The sequence below is a fragment of the Apus apus genome, chromosome 1 (genome assembly GCF_020740795.1).
Source record: "Apus apus isolate bApuApu2 chromosome 1, bApuApu2.pri.cur, whole genome shotgun sequence".
In the NCBI taxonomy this organism is placed as follows: domain Eukaryota; kingdom Metazoa; phylum Chordata; class Aves; order Apodiformes; family Apodidae; genus Apus; species Apus apus.
This window is the reverse complement of record NC_067282.1, coordinates 17125636-17145008: the sequence shown is the minus strand read 5'-3', so window position 1 is coordinate 17145008 and position 19373 is coordinate 17125636. Positions and strand designations below refer to the sequence as shown.

Genomic DNA, 19373 nt, shown 5'->3' with positions numbered 1-19373 from the left:
ATAAAAAATGGTATCAACTCATCCTTTCACAAAAGCTGAGAGTGGGCAGATTTATCTTTCTGCACAAAGAAAACTGATTGGTGAGAAATTCTCCTAAGTCAGCCAACTCTTGCATTTATGATAAGAGCAGTAACGGAAGGAAAAACAATATAAAGGAAGTAGGAGAGAACAGAACATGCAATGAGGCACAGCTTCTGTACAAAAATAAATTTATCCTGTAACTATCATATGAAATATCTTCATTACCAAAATTGCTTGAGAGAGGGGTAGACTCTGCTTCTCTGCAAGCCTTTGCCGACTGCCTTCTAAAACAGGGCATCTTCCAGACAATCCCAAACAAAACCCCAAAACATGCACCTTAAGAGCTAGTACTCCTACCCGAGACCTTAAGAAATAGCACAAAAATTAAAATGTTAATCATCAGACTCTTGCCGCTTTCGCTAGCAAAATTAACCCCACACAAAATGTGCTGAGTTCAGAAACTCAGCAATAAGGTCTCTTTGGTCTATCTGTGACTCTGTGAAAGCCATGGGAGGTAGAAACATTTGGGCAGCAGCATTTTCTTAAATATAAGCATCCATACATTTTATATGTTTTTTATATATATGAAATGAAATGTATATAAATTAATACTTTATGTAAGACATTTTATCTTTATACATTATACACTTAGCATCTTTATACATAAGGGTTATATATTTTATGTATCTAGATCATATATTTTTTTTTTTAATAAATTAAGAAAACCCAACCTGTCACTCAACTTAGTCATGCATTGAAATCTGAGCATCTGGTAGCCTAGTAAGTCAGTAAATTAATTCAAGTGGAAAGAAAACAGGGTCAATTCCAATTCATCTCTGATCTACTTGTTGACCTTATCCTTATGACAACTATAAATTTAAACTATATTACCCTTGCAATACTATTAAAGTAGAAGAATGCAATACCATCAGATAGAGTTTGACATTCGGATGCCCCAGGTCTCACAGTACAAGCACTGAATTTCTATTTTGTACCAATTCCTTTTAGGCTCTGAACACAGCGAGTGCAGTAGCTATACACATTCCAGCAGGATCTCAGGAAGGACAGCTTGAAAAGCCAGATGATAGTTAGCCCTAAGCTGCTCTCAGTGATAGATTTCAGCCCCTCGCCTGAAGGTAAGAGAAGGGCAAAAGTCTGTCTCAGGACAGTGATACTCAGTTATAATTGACCAATCTAAGCAGGATAGGAAGTCCCACTTTCAGAGCACTTCAAAGACAAAAGACAGAGCTTTTCCTTGTTAAGATGCCCAAAAAAGAATAAAAAAAAGGAAAGGATAAGTTTAAACAGACTGAATGTATTTTTCATACTCACAGGTTATCACAAGACATAAGCTTTGACCTCTAACAGTTTTCCATCATTTTGCAAAAGCAAGGAATATGGGCTTCAGACACCAAGTACACAAACACTGAACATTAATGTGCACAGAACTGCCCAATTAGTTTTAGGCAGCCTATGTGTAACAAATAAATAGTACTTTTACATAGCATGGAAAATGAGCTTATCACATTTGCTCAGAGTAAGCAAGCCAAATTCAGGAAACAAATCGGTTACAGGCTCACAATTAAAAATAATAACTTGGGTTTCTCCTGTGACCTTAAATTTCCTTAAACTGTAATCCCTAATGACTGAAGAACTTGAGCCAACTTACAGTAATGTCATTAAGCTCAAATACACAGCTATACTCATGAAAAACTTCATGTCACCCATATCTAAACAACTAGTTTGTTATCATGCTGAGCCACATCATTAAATATTCCTAAGGTAAATCCTGGTCAGTGACTGCTGTAAAGACAGTTCCGAACTTGGAGGGCTTCACATCTCTTTGCAGATATATTCAGAGCTTCCAGGAACATACGGTTCTCTTTCTGTGAATCACAAATGCCAACCATATTTGAAGGAGGATCAAATTGTAAAGGAATTGATCAAAAGCGACAAAAAGAATTAAGAATATGAAAGTTTGGAATTATTCTTGAAACAAACTTAGTGGATGTGGCATTTGGAAATTAAATACTCATATTTCACTGGTTTTGTAGCAACATTACTAACTTGGCTTATCATTTTCTATCCCACTTACCACCCAAAACTGGGACACTACTCTCTTTCCCTTTCTCTGGGCATGCACAGGCTCCACCTCTTGAAAGCCAGCCTGAGACACACTTTCTCACACACGCTGTTTCCTTCTGCTCAAGTACTGACCTCCGTGTTACACTGAAACACAGTCTAGTCTTCTGAAACCCTGTACAAATATCACTGAGGTCTACCTGAAACACATACAAGGAAAAGAACACCTTGATCAATAATCCAGATCTAAAGTGTGAATATTTAATATACGTATTAACTTGCTGAATATGTATCTCTTTAGATCTTCTGTCTGAATGTACTGTTTTTGATAAAAATACTTCAGTGTAGATTTGAACCTTCCTGGTGCAAAAATGAGGACTAATTTAGTTGGGAATATGTCTTTTTAGAAGCACTGCATTTCTCAGATGAATAACTGAGAAGAGCTAATAATTCTTTAGCTGTAAAAGCTTTATTTAGACATAGTTATATGTGCATTAAAATTGCTTTTGCTAATTTCTGTGGATTTGACCTAGCGTCTTCCATACATTCAGACTTGAGAGCTGGAAGTAACAGTACAACTACTCATTCTCCAGTTTAAATACTAAGCTACTTGCCATTAATTCCCCTTTATCTAACTGGATAGGTATTTTCAGTTACCACACAACCCACCAGGAACCATTCAGCAAAGTCATTACATCAAGAGAGGGAGAATGTGGCAGCATTCTGCTCCTGGAAAAAACTAAAGCAGCAGAGAGAGGTGAGACACAAGGAAGCACAGATGGCTCCTGGTGGGACAACTCAACCCCCTTAGTGGCAGAGGCCAAGTACTTCCCTCTGGGGCCCTGTGGAAGTAACGGCGACTTGCTGGAGGACTCCCCAGCCCTGCCCACAGGAGCCTCTCACAGCAGCAGCACCCTGCAGCCATAATATCACAGCTCCCCACTGTCCATCCTCCGACGGGAACACAGCCACAACTCCATCCAGGCAAAGACCAGCAACTGGAAAAAACTGGTTCCCAGTCTGTCACCCACCTCACCCCAGTAAAACTGAAGCACTCTGAAAAGCCTCCTCCCTAACCCCTTCTCCTTCACCACAAGGGGATAGTACCTTCTTAGAGATTCTTCTTACCTAACTGATACATCCATTGCTATATCAAATGTTAGCCAACATCTTGCACCAGCAGAGAAAGTGCCCTTTTCTAGATTCCCTCTCTAACATTCAGACAGGCACAAAATCATAATGTAAAACAAGATCTGCTCTGATTTACCTTACAACTTTTTTTTTTCAAGAAAAAATTTTGAGGAATTGCCTAGCTCTGTAAATATTATGGTCAAGAACTTCTAATACAAGACAATATGCTGCTGGGCTGAGGAAATCACAGAAGCCTGTACAGTCACACAGGCAAGAAATTAATCTAGCTGAAGTCCCATAGAAAAAGAACAAGTGATATCAGTTTTCAACTACATTAGTTACTAGCTACCCCAATGCTCGCCAGTGTGGATGACAGGACAGCTCTACCCATTTCTGAGACCACAGAACTTATGCTACAGTAAGGCAAATACGTAACAGCACTATTTGAAATCCCTTTTAACTTCTATTCCAGTAAATAAAAAACTGAAACATGCCAACACTTGTGTTTCTATGAGATGCTCACTAGACCCAGCCTAAAATTACATTTCAGATCTCCATTTTTTTCCAACAGAAGAGTTTAACATCTCTCATTCCACTGTTTACTTTTTAGTCTCTTCTCAATTTACCCAGTAAATATTCCATTATATCTGTCTTAGTTTTAACCATTAGCAGCTGTTATACAGTACATCATTAAATTTTTTGGAATACTATTATTGCTCATAAGTGCTTAAAAAGTGTCCAAAGGTAAAAATAAACTATGAAGACATTATTTTCCAATCAAAAGACTAGCAGTAACCCAGAAATTTCAAGATTGAGTAGCTTCAAGGACCACTGAAAAAATCAGCTGTACTGAAAAGAAGAAAATACTCCTTGAAAATGGAGAGAAGTCTAAGTAATTTCTGCTTTAAATTTCCCACATTTAAAAAACGATTGTGAAAGTAGAGCCACAAGAACAAAACTGGCTAACAAAAACATAACATTTCCTTGACTTAGATTAAATGCTGCTCTTGAAATGAAAGGAAGAAAACTGCTTGTAGAAGTAGTACAGAAAACATTTTATTTTAAGGCTTGCCTTGTTAAGCTAATTATAATACTTGAACCAGCAAGGGGCAGAAATTTGACTCAAGTTCAGTCCGTCAAAATATTCAGCCTTCAACGCTCACACTATCTTTTCCAAACCTAAGCAACTACGGGATGCCGTCCAAACTACTTGCAACATTTGATAACATGCAGTAACAAAGTGTCCCTAAGTTAAATACTTCCCTAATTTGCATTGGCACATTGCATTTTCAATTTGTATCGTCATTCACCTCCTCCATAACAGTATCACATTTTCTTCTCACATTCTTCTCTGTCCTAAAATAAAGTTTCTATTGCAATCCAACAGAATACTTGTTGGAATATCTTTATTCCCAACTGCTCTCCCCTTAACATATCCACTGCTGTCTTCATTCTTCAATCTCTTCCCACCTCTGCAATACAACACCAACAAAAGGAAGAAGTCAAGACAACATCAACCCACAGGAAGAAGTTATAAGTACTGGCGGACTTTTAATCTCTTCATGTCTACAGATCCGGACAGGATGCCTTTTGAAAGATGTACGTAAGCAAAATTCAACTCCGGTTTAAAATTAATAGCAGCAGTATTGGCTACTATTTCCAATAGATATTGATTTGTATTCCTTTCCCAGCATGCTCATAGCAAGATCAGCATGGCACGAGTACTTCAGACATACTCTTCTACAACACTGCTAGTGGATAAAACTTGTTTTAAAATCACAGTACTAGTCAGGCTGACTTTTCTTCTCCAGCTGCCTACCTGCATAGTCTCTCTGCAAGAAGCACAGTCAACATTGCCACAGAAAAATATCAGGAAACACCATTTTAAATAATGCTTTATGGTCTTGGTCACATAGGGGACAGGTTTTAGAGATATCATACTGCCATTTAGCTCCTCAAACAGTTACCTTTGTTATTTTTTTTTCCCATGGGTTTCTCCCACTGAAGGACACCAACATTTCTTCCTACCTGTGTCTTCTCAAGCACAACCCTATCACTTCACAGGAGTCCATGAAGAACACCCAGGGCCATAAACAGCAGGCAAAGCAGTCTGTCATGATCCAGTGAGCATAATCTGGATCAAGACTTCCCACAGGAAGAACAAGCACACACAGCTCAAGTAAAGGATAAGGACAACCCTGCACTGAAATAAGTGGAGAGCTCCCACAGGAACAGTGGTACAGGTAATGAAGGATGGGAAGACCATTAAGACTTTCCCCAACCAGGCTGGCCCAAAGAGGGCCATAAACAGCAGGCAAAGCAGTCTGTCATGATCCAGTGAGCATAATCTGGATCAAGACTTCCCACAGGAAGAACAAGCACACACAGCTCAAGTAAAGGATAAGGACAACCCTGCACTGAAATAAGTGGAGAGCTCCCACAGGAACAGTGGTACAGGTAATGAAGGATGGGAAGACCATTAAGACTTTCCCCAACCAGGCTGGCCCAAAGAGATTTATACTTCAGCCTCAAGAAGAGAAGGCTGAGGAGAGACCTTATTAATGCCTACAAGTATCTAAAGGGTAGATGCAAGGATGGAGCCAGACTCTTTTCAGTAGTTCCCAGTGACAGGACGAGGGGCAGCAGGCACAAGCTGGAACATGGGAAGTTCCATTTAAATATGAGGAAAAACTTCTTTACTATGAGGGTGACAGCCCTGGAACAGGCTGTCCAGTGAGGTTCTCTGGAGATATTCAAGACCCACCTGGATGCAGTCCTGAGCTCTAGGGGAACCCGCTTTAGCAGCAGAGTTGGACTAGATAATCTCTAGAGGTCTCTTCCAACTCCAACAATTCTGTGATACTTCATTTATTTTTGACTGAAAGAATGCTAGAGGCTGTGGCCTTAATTGTTTTAATTTCCTTTCACTCATTCAAAGCAAAGATTCTTTATAATTTTTTTTTATCCCCAGATGCAATAGCTTTTTCTTTATGCAAGCCAGGAGAGGTTTAGATTGGATATCTGGAAAATTTATTCACAGAAAAAGCAGTGAGGCTGGCAAAGGAAGGTGGTGGAGGCACCATCTCTGGAGGTGTTAAAAAAACATGTAGATGTGGTGTTTCAGGAGATGGTTTAGTGGTTAGGGGTTGTAGGGCAGATGGTTGGACTTGATGATCTCTTTTCCAACCTTGATGATTCTATGGAGAGCATAGGGTCCAGCCTGCAGCAGGTAAGAGACTTCCTCCTGGCAGTTCTGACCAACACTACAACTCTTCACAGCTGGGACAAATCAAAGTCTCATGCAAACAAGGAACATCAGTTACATGTGACCAAGGAGATTTTCTGTGATCACTGGTCTACCTCCTGGTCAGCCAGTAGGACACTATTCAGAAACAGTGCAGGACACACATTTATCCTTTCTAAAATAGTCATTAAATTACCATCTGCATGTTAGTGATACTGCAATGAATTACCCAGGGACTCATTTTGGTTAACATATAATGAACCATCACCAAAACCACAATTTTTTTCCCCATAATTATCAAACGATTCCAGCTAAAAGTTACACAGCTCAGATACAAATTCAAAAATCTGCTCCAAAATACCATTTTAAATGTCCATGGGTAGTTTATTAAGTAATGCTTACAGCAGCAGATGTCTGAATCAAGAGAAGACATTCACACATACAATAAAGAGTAATTATCATAATTCTAACTACACACTGTGCTGACAATAGTTGCGAGACCCTGGGCATGTATTTTTTAGTTAGTCTGCTTCATTACTATTTCAGGAAGCAGCATTTCCTTTAAAAATTAGTGCTGTATAATTTCTAGTAGCATTTCACAGTTTTAGCACTCAACTTCTAAGAAAATCACTTATCCAAAAACTATGTCATAGTTATAAATACTTCCAATGCCATCTCCCAGCAAGCATTCAGACGTAATTTTAAAGGAAACTGTAGCATTTTAGAATTTATAAACCCTATGGATTCACAGAATATTGATTACAATCAGGCAGTTTTAATTCTGAGTATTTGGCTTACTCACCTTCATCTATGAAACTGCTGCAATATATTTAACAAGGCCATAAATCAGTGATTAAGAATAATTAAAACTAAGGGTATTACTGCAGGTTTGAATAACCTACTAAAAGTATTTAACAAATTATATTTTAGTAAGTAATTTTAAATCATACAGCACCCTAATATTTCTTGAAATACAAGACCATGCATCTCTCTCAGCCATTTCAGGGCTACTCAATCACAAGACAAAGTATGTCTCATTGCAACCTGAATTTGTGCCAGATGCTGATACCTGAGCCAGCCAGTAATAGTCTTCTAGCCTGCTCACATCCCTCTGCACTGTGTGAACCATCAATCCCCCAGAAAGATCTTCATTACAGAACAGCTTCAAATCTAACATTGTTAAACACAAGTTTCAAAGTAGTTCAGGGAACAGTACTTCAGCCACAGAAACACTGAAAAACCACTTCCTCTCCTAGGACAGCAAATAATATACTTCAGCAGGTTCAGCAGAGTGAAGACAACTTCTGAAGCTGCTTCAGACGGCACATGGAATTAAGCTTTTTTTTTAACCTACAGCTCCAGTAACTAAAACAAAAAGGTGGCACTGCATAGTTCAGGAGCTTTAGAGTGGCTACTAACTTATGAACACCCATAGTTCTAGAATCATAGAATCCTTAAGTTTGGAAAAGACCTCTAAGGTTATAAAGTCCAACTGTCAACCCAATACCACCATGCCAACTAAACCATGTCCTGAAGTGCCACATCTACATGGTTTTTGAACACCTCCAGGAATGGTGACTCTGTCACTTCTCTGGGCAGCCTGTTCAAATGCTTGACCACTCCTTCAGTAAAGAAAGTTGTCCTAATATCCAGTCTAGACACCTCTTGGCTCAACCTGAGGCCATGTCCTCTTGTCCTATCACTTATTACTTAGGAGAAGAGAGCCACATCTACCTCCCTACAACCTCCTTTCAGGTAGTTTAGTATGCAATGACGTCTCCCCTCAGGCTCCTCTTCTCCAAACTCAACAACCCCAGTTCCCTCAGCTGTACACTGGCTTCTTATTTACAAAAGCAACAAAGGTCCACAAAATGGACTGTCAACATCAAAAATACCAGTTCACAATGGTTCAAAAGCACCTTGAAATGTAGTATTTTCCACAGAAGCAAAGTACAGCACACCAGAATTATGTACTGCTTATAATACAGAAAACTAAGACCTGTGATAAGGGCAGTTACTCATAAAATTCCTAAATTTCACTTTCTATCCAGATTATAAACACAATTAAAAATATTTGGGGTGACAATTTATGTTGCACACATACTTTAAGAGATACATAGCAGCCATTTATTTGAAATACATAGGTTACCAGTAACTAACACTTATAATCCTATAGACTACCAAATTTTCCTAAATATCACAAGGACCGGCACAAGTATCCGGAATGCTGCCTTAAAGGTGCAAGAAACCTAAATATTTACAGTAAATTTTTCATAAACTAGGGGAGTTCTTTGTAAGTTGCTAAAAATTTAAACAGAAGTCATTAGTGAGAAATTTGAAGATGGATGTGGAACAGAGAGAAGGTTGTTAAAGCAGCTAACCTGAAAGAGCAATGGAGAAAGATCAGAACAATAAGCAGTCCACAGATCTCGAGTTTAACCTGGATTATGAATTTTTACAAAGGACTGTCTGAACAGCCTCTGTTATACAGTTAAATCTAGCAGGCAAGTTATGAATGTTCTACTTATAAATAATTAAGCCAGGGGAATGAACATTCCTGCAGAACTGAGGACCAAAACAAATGTTTTTGACTGTGTAGCTTACAGAGGCACTTCTAGTGACAAGAATTTCTAAAATTACATAGAATTTATAACTGGACATCACAGACACTCGTAAAAAAACAAGTTTTGGTTGGAAACCATTTACTGAAGTTGCATGGAAAGAAAATGTGATTTATTGAATTTTTTCCATCCATTTTGTGGAATGCATTCTATGTTGGCTGCTGTGCATAAAGAGGCTTAAGGTACCATCAGCAGGTTTCATTTCCATTTACAGCTGATAAAAAGTATTTTTTGTAAGACTAGATTGTTGAAGCACTTTGGCTAATATCCAAATGTAGGCCTATTTCACTTGTATGCAAATATTTTGTATGTCATATAAATCATTACTCGCTGTAATTCAACTAGAAATACATAAGCACATTGTTACTAGGCTGAGAACCTAGGGCACTTGCATTCTGTAGGAAGGAGAATTTATAGTATATAATGCATATCACAGTATTAACTTTTATTTAATTGAAAAATAAATAACATCTATATTTTCTCTGCTAGAATGCTAACGTTGCAACATGTCTCCAAGGAATAATATTCTTTTTTGGCTAGCACACTGCCCAGAGCAGCTTTATTCTCTTGGACACAACACACTGCTAGAGCAGGAGCAAAGAAGGCTGTCCCTAAGTGACAAATTGCTGCCACCAGAGTCAGACAGCTTGCTCCCTTGCATCTCCCCTCCTTTGGGTATTTTCTATCTTGCTGTCCTCTGAAAAGCATCAAGGAGACAAAGACATCCGTTTAAAATGATCTAATTAGAAAGCACCAGAAGAAGATAGTAAGAGCTGGTAGGAGGAAGGAGAAGATTCTTCACATAGAAATGCACTATATAAACACAAGACTGGTGAAAATTTCTCTCGTATCATGGAACAAGAGAAAGCCCATTCAGAAGGAAAAGCCAATATAAGAGAAGCAATCATCGCAAATCACATCTCTGAAAAATAATTTGTATTTCTGTGAAGAGTACAAGGCCTTCTTTTCAACATCACAGAAGAAAATTCTGGAAGATTATGTCTTCACTGTGATACATATTAAATGATGTTTCCTTAAGCCATTTTCTGTGCAAAGGCCAGTTACAACTCTCTGTTTCTTCATATAAGACTCATACATCATCTCTAGTTAGGGAGATTTACTTGTCTGTTCTTTCTGGCTTTTATAAACGTACATATCCACGTCTGGATATGTAGATATCTGAGAAATGTCAGAAAATTTAATTGTATGTAATATTATTGGATTACAGAATCACATAATTATCACACCTTGATTGGAAAAGACCTTCCAGGTCATTGAGTCCAACCACTAACCTAACACTGATAAGTCCTTAACTAAACCATATCCCTCAGTACTATGTCTACACCACTCTTAAACAGCTTCAGGAATGGTGACTCCACCACTGCCCTGGGCAGCCTGTTCCAATGCCTGATGACCCTTACAATGATGAAAGTCTTCCTAACATCCAGTTTAAACCTCCCCTGGTTCAACCTGAGGCCATTACCTCTTGTCCAATCACTTGTAACTTCATTGAACAGACTGATCCCCATCTCTTTACAACCTCCTTCCAAGTAGTTGTGGAGAGTGATAAGGTGCCACCTGGGCACACTTCTGGCTCATGTTCAGCTGCTGTCAACCAGCACCCCCAGATCCTTCTCTGCTGGGCAGCTCTCCAGCCACTCCTCCCCTAGCCTGTAATGCTGCTGGGGTTGTTGTGGCCAAAGTGCAGGACCCAACGTTTGGCCTTATTTAAACTCATGCCATTGCCCTCAGTCCATTGGTCAAGCCTGTCCAGATCCCCCTGTAGAGCCTCCCTACCCTCAGGCAGATCAACACCTCCACCCAGATTAGTGTCATCTCCAAATTTATTAATTAAAAGGCAAGCCAGCTAACTGAGACAGAATCATAACATATAAAATAACTTCCTTCCATAGCCACAGGACAAAAACAGCAAGCTCTTTAACAGTCCAGACTAACACCAGTGAATCTATAAGTACTATTTTAAGGCAGTCTTCCGTACACTTATGCTTACTACAGTGTTCCAAGCAGCCAGTAAATACCCCACTTGAAAAGTTTTAAGGGACCATAAAAAATTTACAAAAAAACTCTGAAGTTCAACAATCACAGCTGGGTTGTTTTGCTGTCAACAAGCAGCATAATGTAAAAAGAGTGAAGCTCTAAATCAATCACACATATTAAAATCATAAATGCAAACAAAATTAAACCTTTGTGTACATACTCATAATGTCCCAAGTCCTCCCTAGAAGGACACTCTAACACACAGCAACAGGAAAACTGCACTCACGCTGCTTAGTGCTTCTCACACCCCAGCAGGATCACTTCTTTCTTATTCTTTAGATATTATCTGACCTACCTTAGAGCAGTAATAATCACTTCAAAACTTTTATGCAGAAAATAAACAAATGGGCAAAAACATAAGAAGTGTTGCAAGTTACCAATTTGGTTTTAACATCCACAAAATGTGGTGCTGAGGTATACACAGAAAAGATGCACAATGTCTAAATCTTTCTGTGCAATTACTATTGTGTGCACTTGTATTACAAAACATTAAAGGATAATATATGGTTAGCGACAGAAACCTTTATTCTCTTAGTCCTAGTAAAAATAGAATCCTTATATTAAAAATATTCCACAATTTATCAACAATTTTCACAGTAACATAAGGTGATAAACACCACACTGCGATCAAGCCCAGCTCCCACAGTTGGGCACAGTACACTCTGCATTTCTGCTTTCCAGAAATCACATATTGCACTACCATAGACATTTCTGTAGGAGTTTATTTAAATTATATGTAAGTTCTTCATGAGACAGATCTTGAAACTTTCGATTTTTAGTTCACTGCTGCTTAGAAGAATAACTAAAAATTTCATTATTTTGTTCCCCTGTATAAGAGGTTTCAGGTAATATAAGGTCTTCCAACCTTGAACACCAAGTACAATCCACTAACCCTTACTGCAGTTTTCAACACTAAATCACAGAAAATAATGTGATTTGCCTAAATATAAAATAACTGACTTGCCTAAATACAAATTAACCTATAAATGTTCATGCTGGAAAACTGTTCAAAGGTTATCCCAAGGAGGTTACAAATTACTGTATAAATCCCTGGCACTTTTCATAAAATTTCTTTTGTTCATTCTTTTACACCAAAGTTTCTCCTTTTACCATTTCCTGAACATAACTTCCTGACTTACTTTCTAACATACTTTCTAACATACAAGAGCAACATTAAATTATCTGTGTATTTCAGCCTGGAAAGTTGTGGGAGCAATTTGAAAGCTGTGAAAACATCCTTCTTTAAGGCAGAAATCTTTTTTACTCCACTTTCTTTTCAATGAAACTGAAATTTATTAATAAATATGAGCTACTGCCAGGCAGTGGCTGTGCCGGGGCAGGACAGCTCAGGCTCAGAATAAAAGAAACAGAAAGGTAGTTCCAAGAGCATCCTCTTCTCATAATTCTCAGACAAGATGGCAACCTGCAGCAGCCTCCCCACAATAAAGGGGAGAGCACAGGCAGTGGTTGGGTTACTGTGCTTCTTCTCATCTGCACACAGTCAGATGATAAAACTAGTCTATAACTCCAATGAGCACTAAAGGAAAGATACTGCTTATAGATGCAACCAGTGGGCTGATTAGCATAAGGTCATGACAAGTGTCCTGTGCTGTTAAATAACACAGAAGAAGAAAGATTTAAAATACTAGTTGGAAAAATAAATACTTTGCTTAACAGAAGGCTCCCCTTGCATGCATGTAAGTTCAGAAAAACATCTTGCTGAACCAGATGGCTATTTCACTTGGATGTCTTTACTACAGAGATGTAGTTGCTATATAGCAAAGGATACACAAAAAGTTCACAATATGCACATACCAAATCTGTTTTATAGAAATACTTAGAAAGCCCCACAGAAGCGACTTTACTGTAACACTGCATTTAAAGATTAAATGAAAGTAACATTTCCCAGAACACCAGGCAGACAGATCCTGAATTCTAAAGCAACTTGCCAAGGAAATGAAAGATCCACATGAATAATTTTAATAAGCCTTTATAAACACGCTTTACAAGAAGAGGGCTCACTCTCTGATACTGGCTCAATTCCTGATAGCAAAGATCCTGTTGAAAGCAAAAACCATGGTTTAAAGGCTATGTGAGTGTAAAGATCCTTTGTTATGCTTTCTATCAGGAGATGGCTTGTCATGTCTTGCAGCTTGGTTTCCAGTGCCACAAACTGTGGCACAGCATCAAAATTATTACTGAAAGTGGTAGCTACTTAGAGAGGTACAAGGAAATAAGCGACAAGAATTTAAACTGTCAAAATTTCCCAGGTATTTAAATCACGTTATTAAAAAAACTGAAGTGACTACAAGGATATTGTTAAGCAAATAAAATTACTTTACACTAGTAACATAAAATGATAACCGTGTAAGTCACACTGCTGATCATTTGGGAGCAATTCTGACCTCTAATGCATATGGACAAAACATCTGACTTCAAGTAAATATTCTGCTAAGAGCTGAATTTTCTCTTTTCTCCTGTTCCTTACTTGGAGCATGTCCAACAAAAAATCATTAAGACCTTGTTGTAAAGTGCACTTACCGGTGCAGGATTATCTTTAGCTTCCACACCAAAAACATTCCGTCGCTTCACTGTCAGCAAATCAGGATCTTTAGTATCATCATCGTCGTCGTCATCGTTATTTTCAAAGAACTGTATGGAGTCTGGGTTTGGTATCCTGCTTGGTGCAGGAACTTCTTTTTCCTCCTCCTCCTCAGATACCTCTTTTGATTCATCCTCAGACTCACCACTCTCTTCAGCACCTTCACTGGAAGCAGAACATTCCTCAGTTTCCTTCCTTCTCCCCATTGCCTTTGTTTTGCTATTAAAAGACACCTTTCCACTTAAAACAGTTCTGCATTTCTCCACTCCTTCCTTGTTTATTAAGGAGGGATTATTTTTATTTTGCTCTGTCTCCTTCACATGATCTGTCCCATCAGCTGCCTCGTTTGCATGTTGCTGTTTCCAAACTTTTTGAAGAAATCTCACACGAGGTGCCATTGCAAGACCAAGTGATCTAAAGCATGGAATAAAACAAACATTAATCTGAAAGGTAGATACACAAATTTTGACTACATTAAAAGCTCTCACTGGCTGCTCTAGTGATTTTACTTTAATTATGGAAATTCATATTGATATACTTTGACTAATGTATTTACAAAGCAGTATTTGGCCTACGACAGGACAATCTAGCTTGAAAAATGCAAGAGAGGAAGGAAAATGGAATAACTGAGAACTCTCAAGAAGAGTTCCAAATCTTCCCAGGAAAGAAAGCAAACCAAGAAACTGAAAAGCTGTAGACAAGAGCAAATTAACTATGATTCACAGTGAAATATGTTGAAAGAAACACGAATGTAATTTGGTATGTAAGATACACAGATGTAAAGCACTGGGACAGCACTGATCTCTCTCAGTGTCCTTCACGGCTAGAAGTGCACCCAGGACATTGTCTGCACCAGCTCACAGCGATGGAGAGATTAGAAGAACAAACACAGTATAGATAAATGACTAATTGCAGAAAAAGCTAAGGAATGACACTTCCCCCTTCAAGGAGACCTCTCCTGCCTGAATATCTCTACAAGACTTTACCTTCATGGCATACATAACAAGCAGTGCCAACAGTACCCAGTAATTCATGACAATTCAAAGTCATACTAATACTTTATACATGAAGAAAAAAAATAGCCAAAAAGCAAAAATACTGTATAGTAACAATACTGGAGAGCATTGTATGGGAAAATATAATCTGCCTCTAACAGACCATTTGACTTCAGTAAGCTTTGTAATTTCCCAGTATTATTACACCTGACCCTGTCAAGTCCAAATTAAAAAAGCAGTATTTTAGTTTCTTTTTGAGTCAATGAGGCCATTCATTAGGTGAATAAAAAATGTAGGGTGACACTGATACTGTGCAAGGAATACAGAGACCACAGCAATGTTTAAAAACACACCAAACAGAACTTGTAGTGTTTGTAATACTCCAGGGTTGTACATACACCTAATGAAGGAATTAAGTATTTAATCAGCATATCTAGATGTGCACACACACAGATAAAACAGCAGTGTCTTTCAATTGAGATCATGCAGTTATACATCTCTTTCCTCAATGCTGCTCAATTCAAGTAGACAGCATAATGTCTTCTCTTCACCACAAAGCTCTGAACAAAGAAACCTGACTTATGTCACAGGAGAAAAATCAAGTCTATACTCCCTGGTGGAAATGTCATTAAAAACAGTCCATGAAGCATCCAAATGGTAATACAGAGTAGCAAGAGTGGACTGTAGGCCACATGGAGGCTTAAATTGTTAATGGTAGCCAATGGGACTAAGTAGTAAACGTGAGAGGCATCATGCTTAAATGAGAAACAAACAAAAAACCAAATGCAACCACATCTGTGGTTAAAACAGGGCAGCTTTGGTACTGGCCAAGGGTTAAAACACTGAAAAGTTGGCATGCACCCAAAAAGAGCAACTCACTCCATTAGGATGAGAAACAGGCTTTTCAATAAAGTGTCTTTGTTTTAATGCAAAGTTAACTCTGTTTAAGTATTTTTTATAACCCTTTAACAGTAATTAACAGCAATAATAAAAAACATAGAGTTTTAAGAAAAAAGATCAAAGGAAGTTTTCATCCAGTGTACCTTGTACATTTATTGAAAGGGCACTGCTGAGAGGGTAACACAACACAAACGTGAACTTAAATGGGAACTGAAATTGGAGCAACCAGCAATCTTAAACTTGTTTTAGTGCCTGACAGCTAACACTAATTACCTTTGCAATGAAACTATGCGTTAAAGTTTGGCCTATTGACTAAATGAAACAAAAATAACCAAACAAAGCAGATGCAATGCTTCATTGCAGCAGCTGGAGGAGATTCAAACCTGTAATTGGGCCTTAGCACCAGGCATAGTAAAACACATATAAAGACAAGGGTGCAATGTCCATGAACGTGCAATCTCTGGCAAGAGCATCGAAGTAGGGAAAAAAAAAACAACCCTTGCAAGAGAAACACTTTCTTGCCTTTCCAGATTTCACATTATTCTACATAAAGTATTGCTGTCAACTGTTGACAAACTACGGCTAGCAGTATTGTATGGCAACTGAGCAATCTGTGTTCACTTCTCTTTCTCATGCAGACAGACACAAAGTACATGGGGTTGCAAACTCCAATTTTGTCAAAGCTTCTTTTCTATGTCTCCAGAGCTAGTATCAAAGATTCCTCTCCACAGGAGAAGATTAAAAACAGTCAAAAAGAGCAGCCCATGATGTGGAGGTGACTTAACCACAGCTTTTCTCAATCAAACATGAAATCCTACTTGCCAGACTGCTGTTCTGCAATGATGCCTGACTTTTATAATCCAATAAAATTACGGATCAGTCTGCATTTGTCAATTTTTCTACATTGCTTAGCAACTCTACCAAAAATGACCAGTGTTATCAGAACTCAAATAACATTTCAACCAGAAGTTTTGGGCCCCTCATTAGAAGAAGAACATTGAGGTGCTGGAGCAAATCCAGAGAAGGGCAATGAAGCTGGTGAAAGGTCTAGAACACTGGTCTTACAAGAAGCAGCTGAGGGAACTGGGGTTGTTTAGCCTGGAGAAAAGGAGGCTGAGGGGAGACTTTATTGCTCTCTACAACTACCTGAAAGGAGGTTGTAGGGAGGTGGAGGTTGGTTTCTTCTCCCAAGAAACAAGTGATAGGGAAACAGCCTCAAGTTGCTCCAGGGGAGGTTTAGAATGGATATTAGGAAAACTTTCTTTACTGAAAGGGTTGTCAGGGACTGGAACAGGCTGCCCAGGGAAGTGGTTGAGTCACCATTCTTGGAAGTATTTAAAAGACAAGCAGATGTGGTGCTTAAGGAACATGGTTCAGTGGTGAATTTGGCAGTGCTGTGCTAACAGTTGGACTCAATGATCTTAAAGGTCTTTACCAACCAAAATGATTCTGTAATACAGCCCTCAGACCTGGGGGAAAGGGAAGGTGTTAAGATCAAATTTGATAAGAAAGTAATAGTAGATAAGCTTAAACAAAGTTGTGTACAGACAATCCCCAAACACTTTTAATTGCCTAGCTTCTCAAAGATATGTCTGCATTTTGGCTGTTACTGCCCCTTTTCCATAGTATACTTCAAACAGAACAATTTGGGACAAATATATTCTACTACTGCAAATGTTTCCATACAATATGAGATCCAACAGTTTCTTCTGACTTTATTCTTAATCAATTCTAGAGTTCAGTCGTACTAAAAAATCTTGAATACATGAACCAGTGTTTCTTTCCATCAACTAGAAAGGGCAATATTAGTTTTCATTAATTCATTAGATGCCACTCAGAACACAATCCTACTGTGATCGAAGTTACACCTACTCTTTGATTCTAGTGCTTGTACTTCACACTTCTGGAATATGAGATGTGCAAGATTTTCTCATAAAGACAGAGAAAAACGTAGGTAAGTTTTTTGTGAGATTTTATGAACTCTAACATGAACACAGAATACTAAAAACATGCTAGCACCACAATGTAGCCCTCAGACTACGGTAGCCTTTAAAGGCAACACAAGTTCAGCTTATAAACAAGAAAACAATCCTCTTTCATATTTTGCTGTGAAATGAAATGACTTCTTCGGAGCAAGCTCTTATAAAAAGACATTGTACATCAGCTTCTAAAAGCAATACTGAAGCCAATGGATTATTTTGCTGCTATAAATGAAAGTACAGTTGACAGTTTTATTCATCAAGAAACTTGGGTGGCCATACACCATAATTCCCTAACACTGTACAGGGAATGTGTAGAAGTAACAGAACACCTACAATTCTCAGGTAGCTCCTTCAATTCAAAGCAAGTTGACAAAGATTTTTGGGAAATAAAAGAGCAAAACTCCAAAGAAATAACATTGTGTGGCTTTACAAAGAGTACCTTTCCTGTTTGTTATTGAATAAGGAAAATAAACATTAGTAAACATTTTTTAATTTAATTCAAACGAATGGCATAAGAGACTTAAAATACTGCCTTTTCTGAGGTTCATTAATTATGCCTATACAAAAATCTTGAGTATGTTTACATTAACACAGTAACTTCACTATGCCTCCACCTGGACTGGATGAAAAGCTGGGCATCTCTCAACTCTTTAAAGAGGCAGAAGCTTAGACACTCAGAGTAAAATCTGTCCTTGCACAAAACAAATTCAACAGGACACTTAAGTACAATCTTTTAATTTTTAAGTGTCACAGGAGTTGCTAATCTGCAACTAGAAGATTTCTAGTCGTTTGAAACATGAGTCAGTCGTAAAGAACCTGCAGTCACTTCTGCCAAACTGCTGCACAAAAATTTCACACAAGTTAGTGCTTTGTTCTACTATTAAGTTACTATACTTACTAAATGTAAGACATAATGACTTCTCTAAAATGATTTGAACACATTAAAACATGGCACAGTGATTTCTTTTACTATAGAATAAGTTCAGACTAAGATTTAAAATAGCCTGAGAAAGGTTAAATACTCCCAGAAGCTATTTCAAGAGGAGAAATGCACATTACTTGCCTCACAATATATGCTATATCTACTGTAACATTTAAAATGCTTTCAGAAGACAGGATGAGCAACAATTTGAAAACAGGAGAAATCAAATCAACTTAAATGACACATATCTGAATTAACAGGCTTTCCAGATGGTCTGATTAATAATCAAAATGAATAGAGAAATTGCTTTTGCTGTGTTATTTATTTTACTAGCCAGCTCTATCCTTCTAAATTAAAGAGCTTAAATGCATGATACTCTACTAATAATGAGGGCCAAGCTAACCAAGAGTTTATGAGTCAGGATCAAAGAGAAGGCCAAAACGGATGTCATGGTTGAAATTAAATCACTTAGAAGACTGAGATGTAGGCTTTTTTACAAAACTAATAGGAGCATCCACATTGCAGTTGCAGGCCCTGGTGTTCTTGATACCTGAGCTACCTTGGCACCTGCTCAAAGGGCAACACAGCAGAACACAAGCAATGGAGATTTCTAGACTGCATTAAAGACCATTTGTCCAAGTTAGCTGGATTAGCCAACTCTGAGAGACACTCTACTGGAACTGCAACTCATGCATATGCAAGTACATTTACTTCTAAGGTGAGTGAAGGTCAATAGCAGGCTTGGCTGTAAAAATGAGAAAAGGCAATTCGAGATCCAAGAAGAAATGAGGATGATGACTAAGAAAATAATGACC

General features: G+C 38.2%; 1 protein-coding gene across 1 annotated transcript in view; it reads right to left on the bottom strand.

The window, feature by feature from the left end:
• DDX10 (DEAD-box helicase 10) overlaps window positions 1-19373 on the bottom strand; it is a 163113-nt gene that overhangs the window by 96431 nt on the left and 47309 nt on the right. Inside the window, exon 13 of the mRNA XM_051641310.1 lies at window positions 13699-14173. Within this exon, the coding sequence (XP_051497270.1) occupies window positions 13699-14173 (475 nt within the window). The remainder of the gene's footprint in view (window positions 1-13698; window positions 14174-19373) is intronic.